At 35.3% G+C, this 10,485-nt stretch overlaps 1 protein-coding gene across 1 annotated transcript; it reads right to left on the bottom strand.

Annotated features, from left to right (window-relative positions):
* Positions 1-3,040: 3,040 nt before the first annotated feature.
* LOC104103016 (electron transfer flavoprotein subunit alpha, mitochondrial) lies at positions 3,041-8,606 on the bottom strand. Its single transcript, XM_009610882.4, has 8 exons — positions 8,262-8,606; positions 7,278-7,460; positions 5,847-6,058; positions 5,168-5,331; positions 4,806-4,967; positions 4,569-4,621; positions 4,103-4,243; positions 3,041-3,264 (listed from the first exon to the last, which is right to left on the bottom strand). The coding sequence occupies exons 1-8, from the start codon at positions 8,331-8,333 to the stop codon at positions 3,187-3,189; spliced, it is 1,065 nt and encodes a 354-aa protein (XP_009609177.1). The 5' UTR covers positions 8,334-8,606; the 3' UTR covers positions 3,041-3,186.
* Positions 8,607-10,485: the final 1,879 nt, after the last annotated feature.

Genomic DNA, 10,485 nt, shown 5'->3' with positions numbered 1-10,485 from the left:
CATATGCATTCACTCACCTACCAAGGGTGACTAAGTCACATATTCTAGATGCTAATGCTCTAATTCGAGTTGATATCCCAATAGGACAATCAATAAGTGCAAACGAGTCAAGTCAAGCTTGAAATATAGTAGACCAATCGGTTCTAAAGATAAAAATTCTCGAAGAAGGAAAGGAGCAAATGATCAAGCTGGTCATAATACGGAGGTAGTGGCTCAAGAAGAGCCTCGAGACATAACAAATTATAAGACCTCAGGGGAGGTCTAGGTACCTGAAAATAATGAGAATGAAGATATCTCAATAAGTTATGTCACTACGGGAAAAAAGCGAAACCAAAATGATATTGTTGTTGACAATATTTTTGCGTATAATATTGATGTTGAAATAATACAATAAGATGAGGATATTGAACCAAAATCTATCGATGAATGTAGACAGAGAAATGATTGGCCAAAACAAAAAGAAGTTATCCAGCCAGAATTAACTTCACTTGAAAAACGTAAAGTCTTTGGACCTATAGTCCGAACACCTGAAGGTATAAATCCAGTGGGGTACAAATTAGTTTTTGTGCAAAAACGAAATGATAAAAATAAAGTTGTTAGATATAAAGCGCGACTTGCGGCACAACGATTTTCGCAAAGGCCTGGTATTGATTATATGGAGAAATATTCTCCTGTGGTAGATGCTATCATCTTCGGGTATTTTATAAATATGACAGTGCATGAAAGCTTGATATGCGTCTAATGGATATTGTCACAGCCTATTTGTATAGTTCATTAGACAACGAAATTTTTATGAAAATCTCTGAAGGATTTAAAGTACCTAAAGAATATAAGTTTTCGAGAAACTTGTTCAATAAAGCTTTAGAAATCCTAATATGGATTGAAACAGTCATGGCGCATGTGGTATAATCACCTGAGGGAGTACCTGTTGAAAGAATGATCCAATTTGTCCTTGTGTCTTTATAAAAAATTCTGGATCTGAATTTGTTATAATTATTGTATTATGTTGATGATTTAAATATCATTGAAACTCCTGGGGAGCTTCCAAAGGCAGTAGATTGTTTGAAGAAAGAATTTGAAATGAAAGAAGATTTTGTCTTGGTCTGCAAATTAAGTATATGAAAGATGGAATTTTTGTCCGTCAATCAACATACACCGAAAAGATCTTAAAGTGATTCTATATGGATAAAGCACATCCATTGAGTACCCCCGATGGTTGTGAGATCACTTGATATAATAAAGATCTATTTCAACCTCATGAAAATGATGAAGAGCTTCTTGGTGCCAAAATACCATATCTTGGTACAATTAGAGCATTAATATATCTTGCCAATAATTTCCGACAAGATATAGCTTTCTCAGTAAGCTTGTTAGTAAGTTTTAGTTCTTCCCCAACATTAAGACATTGGAATTGTATTAAGCATATATTCAGATACCTCCGAGGGGCCATTGATATGGGTTTATTTTATTCAAGTGAATCCAAATCAGCATTAATTGGTTATGCAGATATAGGATATTTATCTGATCTACATAAAGGTCGATCTTAGAAAGGCTATTTATTTACATGTGGAGGTACAACCATATCAACGAAACATACTATGGTTGCTACTTCTTCAAATCATGCAGAGATAATAGCCATTCATGAAGTAAGTCGAGAAGGCATTTGGTTGAGATCGATAACTCAACACATTCAGAAAACATGTAGACTTTGTTCGAGGGAATATTCCAACAACATTGTATGAGGACAATGCTGCGTGCGTAGCTCAACTGAAAGGAGGATACATCAAAGGAGATAGAGCAAAATACTTTTCACCGAAATTTTTTTCACTCATGATCTTCAATAGAATAGTGAAATAGATGTTCAACAAGTTCGTTCAAGTGATAATTTGGCAGATCTATTCACTAAGTCATTACCAACCTCAACATTTGAGAAGTTGATATGCAAGATTGGAACGCGTCGTCTTCGATACATTAAGTGATGTTTTCATCAGGGGGAGTAACTGCGCACTACACTCTTTTTTTCTTAACCAAGATTTTATCCCATTGCGTTTTTCTGATAAGGTTTTTAACGAGGCAGCAAGTATTGCATATTACATATAACTATGTACTCTTTTCTTGTAAAATCTAAGTAAAACATATTTATTTTACATGGACGACCGAGGGGGTGTTGTGAATAGATTAAGAGAGTGCATGCCCGTGCTACTATAGACATCCATTTCCCTTACTATTTGATGTTGAGTACTCTCATTGCTTTTACTGTTTGATAGAGTGCAAGTTCACTTTTTAGGCTTATAAATAGCCTTATAGTCTAATGGGTAAACACACACAAGTGAAAGAAAGAAATAAGATATCTCTTCTTATATTGTTCTTGTTACTTTGTTTTTCTACGTTGCTTTTATTTTATAACATGTATGTATTATCTTTTTCAAAATTTTGTGGGGTTGCTCCTTCTTCCGCGGTTCTTCTTTGGTATCAAAGCTAATATTATTTTGGCGGAGTCAATTCCATGAGATAAAGACTATGCACTTATGAGATAAAGACAATGCACTTACTCTCAAAGAGTGGTGTAAAGCCCAGTGAGAGAAGGAAAATGATGTAGTATTTAGCATATTTTTTTCCTTCAGAAACTTAAAATTATCACTTTGTCATGTGATTTATGAATTTGACATTAATGTTTAAGAACTGTCACAGGAACATGGTTAATAATCTTATTATCGGTAACATTTCCGGACTCAACCAGCTGTAATGCAAAATCCTCCGGATTCAAATCCTTATCTTGGTAAACTGGGCTATTACGTACACAAGGAATTGTTTAACCTGGTATTACACAGAATTTCCTACTGCCCCTTGAACTAACAAACTATTGAAGAGGTACCCACTACTGGCGCAGCTAATCTTTAAGTGTTGTGCTATGTGCAAACTGCTTCTCAAAAGGACATGAAGAAGTCCTAAGACCTAAAATTCAGAAACTAATTGGTACGTGTAATCCAAGATGCAGGTAAATCATCAGAACTTACAAGACACAGATGACGAAGAAGAATAGCAGTGAAAAATTGTTGAAATAATACAATAATTATATATTATTCGTGGATGACAATACGTCCTCCACCACATACATCATCTTCATCTTATTGAATGGACTTTCCTGTATTTTCTAAGTTCTCTAAGGAATACATTGGTATTTGTCTACTTTTTCTCAGGAATTTTCTCTAATAACTCCGGAATGACCTCGAAAAGATCACCCACAAGTCCATAATCAGCAACCTGCAATTCAAAGAGACCAAAGTTTACAACATGGATCTAATGCGCAGCCTTTCGCCCATATAACAAGATCAAATTACCCTCTCAATACAGAAGCATTCACCCGGTGGAGTCTTCATGTCTTTACACAATTTGAAGGAGATACTTTTTTTTTCAATAAAGTCAATTTCAAGGAGATTTATGCTAAATCAAGTAATCAACTTCTTGACGGGATAACTCAGTACCAATTTAAGTACACAGTCTAAAACACCAACTTATCAGAATGGACTGCATTGAGAATTCTTGTAACACATATGGCTCTTGTGGTATTGTAAATTGCTTTACAAGCCATGGCCAATTCATTATTTCTGAACACTTTAAACATCCAACACCCCCCCCCGGGGGGGGGGGGGGGGGTTGGAGTTCTCATAAATCATAATAAAATAAATAAACACGTTATCTTCCTCTCTATTCCATGTGCCAATTGATTCTCAGCCTTTAAGCAAAATTTGTCTTAGTTTGTTCCTTAAATCATTATATTTGGTTGGGTGAGAAGACGAAAGGTGCATTATCAGTCATTTCTCTTGCTTGCTGATGAGGTAAAATTGGAAGTCAGGGCGCTCCATGCCAACTTTTTCAGTTGCTCCAGAATTTAATGGAAATAAGTATGGTGTGCTCTACTTCCTAAGTGCTAACAACCGTTAGTAAATAAATCAATACTCCATCAAAGGTAGTAAGACAATGGGTTAATCTCTCCTTTACCCTTCTCTCTGTCTTGTGGAATAACATAGTGTGAGAAAAGCAGAATTTGTTTGAGCATGAATTCATTTTGGAGAGAAAAAACAAACGGATTGACCCTGACCTGGAATATGGGTGCATCCGCATCTTTATTCACAGCAACAATGACCTTGGAATCTCTCATGCCTGCTATGTGTTGAATCGCCCCAGAAACCCCAAAAGCCATATACAATTCTGGGGCAACAATTTTTCCAGTCTGGCCAACCTGAAATCAAAAAGGAAAAACAAAAACCGTATTTGAAAAAGCTGACTAATTTGAAAAAAGTCACCGACTGTAATTATTCAATCACTTAAAGCATCAACAAGAAAAGTCAAATGAAACCTGTGATAGGTTCCAGTTTCATGAGTACACCACCAAACTATTCCAAGTATTTTTACTTGCACAACATTTTAGGGTTGACTCATTATACCATAAACATAAACTTTCTTAGACAAAAGCAAAGATAACAGGTTACAACATATGTGAAAATCCATTTTAACTTTTTTAAAGGCACAGAAGTCACTCAAAGCAACGATATTTCTAGTGTTACCTGGAGGTCATTGGGAACAAATCCAGCATCTACAGCAGCACGAGTGGCACCAACTGTGCAAGAGAGAAGTAAACCAATTTAATAAACAAACTAAAAGCAGGTAGAAATAAAGCTGCTTCCTATGCAAATGGCCACTATGAAATGAAAAGTAATTCTAGATATGAATTCATAAAAGACAGATTGATTGAGAATAAAGAAGTTGCATAAAAAATAGCAAAATAATGGGAGTGCGCAAACCTGCAGCACCAATTTTCTCTGCGAGCTTATCTATCATTTTGAAGTTCTCAGCACTCTTTACACCTCGTCCCCCAGTAACTACAATACGTGCATTTCCAAGATCCGGGCGTTCCGCATTTTGGGAGGAAAGCTTTATATATCTTGATTTACCAACTGAATCATCTGTAAAACAAATTATCTCACTTCAGGTTTCAACATACTCAAGTTTTTTTTTTCTTCTTTTGATAAGGTAAGGTAAATCAACCTACTCAAGTTTCTTTACAAGAGATTCAAAGACAATATCAAAATCTACAAGATTGGAATAAAAAATGCCATATCTTGGTTATGGCAGAAGATATAGGCTCAGATCATAACTGACAGACCTTCATCCAAGGTTGAAAGATCAACTTGATCTATTGAGGCAGCATCAGATTTCGAATCAGCCGGTAATGAAGCAACAGGAAAAGATGTAGCTCTAATGCTCAACATACATGGGCTGGAACCTGTGTAACGAATTGTGGAAAGAGCATTTCCTGCATATATTGGCCTGTGACATTAAAGACAATCCAATTAAAATCAACATAACTTATAGCTTAGCCGAGAAGACAGAAACAGTGTTGTAGTCGGGAGTGAAAAACCAGATCTCATCTTGTAGCGGGATGTGCTATAGTTCCTATATATTTTTCAAAATAACTCTGATGAGTTGGCAATTTGTGGCAAGTTATCATATCTAAGAGAAAACCAGAAAACGATTGCTCTCAAACTAGGTATACACAAAATGTTCAATTGTAAAAGACAAGGGTATTTCCTCACTGTCATCAAATGACCGTTCAGTATAATGATCATACTCATGCAACAAGATATAATAGGAATCCGATGTATCACCAAACCTAATAATAGGTAAAGCTTTTCATTCAACCAGAGCGCTGGTAATGCCAACCTCTCAATTTCACCCATCACTCCAAACAGGAAAGAGTTGAAAAAAATCACTTGAAGTGCTCACTATATACAAGAAAATTTCTATTTAATGTAGTATGATAAGGGAACCACTAAAGAAATCACCTAATAAAGAGGTTTGATCCAGATATCTTAGTGACATCAGTAATTGGAGAAATGTCCAGAAGGGCTGCTGCACGCGGTAATACATTTTTCCCAAATGAACCTGATGCAGCGATTATGTGTGAGTAGCCACCTCTCTGCTGAACCAGATGGACTAATTTGGCCCATGGTTCAGCCAAAGGATAAGCAAATTTGTCAGAATCAGCAATAAGGACCTAGAAAACAAAAACCAAAAACAACATGAGCAAAATAATGGAGTTGAATTGATTGGATTCATTGAAGCCTTTTTTCCCCTCTATGTGCTAAATCCTGAATGCTTTAACTAATTTAAATGCTAGTTACGGCATTTTTGTCTCAATGGTCTAAGGTGTAGAATGCTTGGATTAAGTCAATTAGCAACTCTCATGTAAATCATATGGATGCTTAAAAATGAAAATTGTATAATTGTAGAACAAGGACTCTAAACAAGAGATAAGCATTATTTTGCAGCAAGCATGACCTGTGGATAACAATCATATGATATCTATGTGTTTAATTTGGAGAAAACCAATACAATTTTGTACTCACTTTCTACAAAACTGAGAGATATTGTATATAACAAGTAACCTTCAGATAGTCTTTTTTTAAATGATTGTGGTGCATGGTCAAGCTTGCACACACCTCGACTATTCCATAGGGCACCTGCTACCTCCCATCAGCATAGGCACTGGGTAACTTTGCCTACCAACGCTTTGGCAGATGGGAAGAAATCACCAAGTGTTTTTGCCTCCACAGAGATTTGAACCTGAAATTTCATAGTTCTCCTCTCATTTCATTGACCACTAGACTACACTCTTGGATACTAAACTTTGGATACTCTTGACAACATAATCTATCATCCTTCCTGGATTTTGTTCCATGGCATGCTTTCCGAATTTCAGTTAAAGTCAATTGAATGTATCATTTCCAAGCAATTCGGCTAATCTTTTTTCCCAATACATAAGATAACTGTATTCTGTGATCACTCTATCCACAAGTGTCCAACCGCTCCTCAGATTTTAGCTTTACGGTATCTTAAGCCATTCAAAGGAAAGGAAACCACAAGTAAAGACTCAAGAGTGTGCTTGTCTATGCAATCATCAGAAAAATTCACTGGTCCTTGAATTTCCAAACATCTTTCGTGATTTTAGTTCAAGAATATTATCCTCTCTTTCCTCCTCCGTTGGAAGATAATTCTCTCTCTGTAACAAAGTAAACATGTCTAAAGGTGTATCATACAATCACTAAAGCATGTCAAATAGAATACAACTACTCCTCTTTCACGTTGAACTAGGGATGACCTTGCTAAGATGTTATTGAAAAGCGAACAAACAAAATTTGAAAATAGCATAAAGTTAGTATTCCCTGCACAACAGAACTGAAACAAAAACAGTCCAGCATCCAAAAAGGAGTTACCTGAGAAATGGAAAGGTGGGATGAAGCAGCATGTGCCGCAGCTTCCTTCAGGGATTGACCGGATCCAGCAAGTAGCAACGATACAGAATTGTCCCCACCTAAAGATTTTGCAGCCTCAACGGCACTTAATGATGAGGTTTTGATTGATCCTCCTTCATGCTCAGCTAATACCAATGTACTAAGCTACACATACAAGACAGCAGAGGTGTAAATTTAAGCTCAATCAGAAGCAAAATTCGTCTATTATAGAACCATAACAATTCAAGCTCAAATTTGTAAGCATGGATTTGAGCTATATGATTATCAAACACAGAAGCTATTCAGAGGTTCTCCTTAATTAATTACACCATTGAATCATAAGCAATAAAAATAGCCCCTTTAACTTCCTCATTTACTCAGAAACAGAATTCCTGACCCACTTGCATTTGACTTTGATGCTCAGCCTAGTAAAATTTCTTGGATAAAACTGCAATTGAGCTGCAGAACAAGGACACAGCTGCAGCAACAGAAGAAAGGGACGGCCTACCATACAACGAAAGACACAATTATAGTTGAAAAACTTATTTGGGTTCAGCTCTTTATTAAGTTGTTGTTGATTCGAGAAAATAATGCCCTTTTTTTCATCTTTCAATAATTAAAGAAAGTAAGTACTACATGAAAGAACCCAATCACGTTATTATTCGTGTTCTTCACAATTCCAGAAGATTCATCTATTATGTGAATTCCTTTACACACTAAAATTACTGGGCCTGGGCTAAAGCATTCATTCGACCTTATTAGTCACTTCGAGGTCTTAGTAAGCATGTAGAAAGATGCACAAAAATTGAATTGACACATCTTAAAAGAGCGAGCAATTCCGAGTTATGTAATTACTTGAATTCAAAGCTACTGAAAATAGTTACAAACTAAACTGGCAGTTCGAATGCCACGCACATAAGTCAGAAAGAGTAAGGAGTGTTTTTGATTAAAAGGAAAAGGGCTTACAGATCGATAAGGTGTTATACGTGCAGTGATGGAGAGTTTTCTGAATGCGGAGAGCATCCTTCCACTGGCCATTTCATCAAACTATGAGAATTCGCTTCGACTTTATGTTATTTTGGGTCAAATGTCGTGTCATTAAAATTAATTAAAGATTCATAAATAGTGGCGTGGCGTGTTTATCTCTTTTCTTTTTCAGCGTGGCGTGGCTATCTATTCCAAATTTCCCATACCAAACCTACGATTGCCTGCTCCGCATTTGCCCCAGCAGCAGCTCCTTGATCGTCAAAAAAGTGATCTCTAGATTCAAAAGAATTTTGGGATTACTACTTCCAAAACTCTTTCTTGAACATTAACTTCACCAAATGCCAACTTCTAAAAAAAACTTTTTAATTTATTGGTTTTTGATAAATTATTGATAAAAGGGTCAAATTTATCAATTTATTTTAAAAATTATCTATATTTATCCTCTATTACACTATTCAGTTAAATTTACTTTACTTTATATTATTCGACTAAATTTATCCTTACTACTATAACATATATGACTAAAAGCAAAGACTCTTGCTTTATTATTGGGAGAATACATAATTACCCCTCTCAATTAGTCTAAGTTGGCCAATTACACACTTGAACTTTGTGGTTATTGTATAACCCTAAACTATTTTAAAATAAAATTATTTTATCATTTTTTACCGACATGGCATAGAAAGTGATTACACTCTCCATCAAACGCGTGAGAAGCAAGTAGAAAAGCATTCTTGACCAGAAAATCAATAACATTGGCTGAAAAAATCTATTTTTGATCGCCCAAGCTCCATCATTCCACTTTTCACTCCATCTAAAAAAAATCTCAATTCTTTCGAAAAAATATCATTATATCTCACTAACCACAAACCCAACTCTTTTATCTCACTAAAATTATTTGTTTGAGACATAAAAAATAAAACCAAATCATAAAATTTATTTGGTTGAGCCAAAGAAAACAATAGGTCATCATTTATGCTTTTTCAATAAATTTATTTCAAAGACAAATCTATATTTTTTTTTCTTTACTGAGTCTAGTATTCTTATCAAGATATTCATTATATCACTTCTAAGTAACTTTCTCGCTGTGGAACTTTTATTATAAACGAGGATAATAGTATTGCTAATAGGATTTTAAATTTTTCATCATTTACATATGAAAGCAAAGGGGAAATGAGACTAGTGTTCTCGCTATTTTTTCTTCACTATTTGAGAATAAACTCGGTATGGTCTACTAATTTCTCAGTTGGACGTTGGTGGCTTGGTAGTGGTTTAATTTCATGATTTATTTGTGATGATTCAGCAGGTGGTTTTAGTTTTATGGCTGTTTAGTGGTTCAAAATGGTAAAAATATGATGAGTAGAAGATGGTGGGAGAAAAAATATAAAAAAAACATATTTTAGAAAGAAAAAAATAATGTAGCAATACATGTGGAGTGCGTGAGTATCACTGCCCAACTAAATTGGGTCTTAGTTAGGGGGTGATAATAATTTTACTTTGAACAAGTTCAGGAGGGTTATAGGACCTCCTCGCAAACTTAAGGTACATAGATGGAAAATTGGGACAAGTTAAAATATAGAAACCTTTTTTATACAGTGGTTACATGAATCTAATAAAGAAAAGAAAGCAAAGAATCTGGAAGATTATTTATAATGATCAATATATAAGAAATGTTATTAACATAACAAGATATCAAGAGAAACTATAGCAATCATATGATGATTGAATCTTTACTAGAAGATAATTCCTTATTACGCCCCCCCTTAAGATAGTGGGTCGTTTGAAAACACCAATCTTGAAGCAGTTTTTTCTCAAAAGGACCACATAATAGAGCTTTGATAAACAAGTCGGCAAGTTGGTCACCGGAACTGATGTGTAGGACACGAAGAACTTTACTTTGAATCATCAGGCGGACAAAATGGTATTCAATATCAATGTGCTTTATTCTAAAATGGAAGATCGGATTCGCACAGAAGTAAGTAGCACCAAGATTGTCACCAAAAAGTGCAGGAACATCATCCATCGATACGGATAACTCTCGAAAAAGATTAATAATTCAGTAAAGTTCAACAGTTGTAGAATCCACTGCACGATATTCGACTTCAGCCGAGGATCATACAATAGACCTTTGTTTGTGAGAGCACCAAGATACTAGATTTTTGCCTATGAAAACAACAAAACCACTTATTGAGCTCCGATCATC

Source organism: Nicotiana tomentosiformis, chromosome 6 (assembly GCF_000390325.3).
Source record: "Nicotiana tomentosiformis chromosome 6, ASM39032v3, whole genome shotgun sequence".
In the NCBI taxonomy this organism is placed as follows: domain Eukaryota; kingdom Viridiplantae; phylum Streptophyta; class Magnoliopsida; order Solanales; family Solanaceae; genus Nicotiana; species Nicotiana tomentosiformis.
Note: the sequence above shows the minus strand (reverse complement) of the source record. Positions and strands in the feature narration are given on the sequence as shown.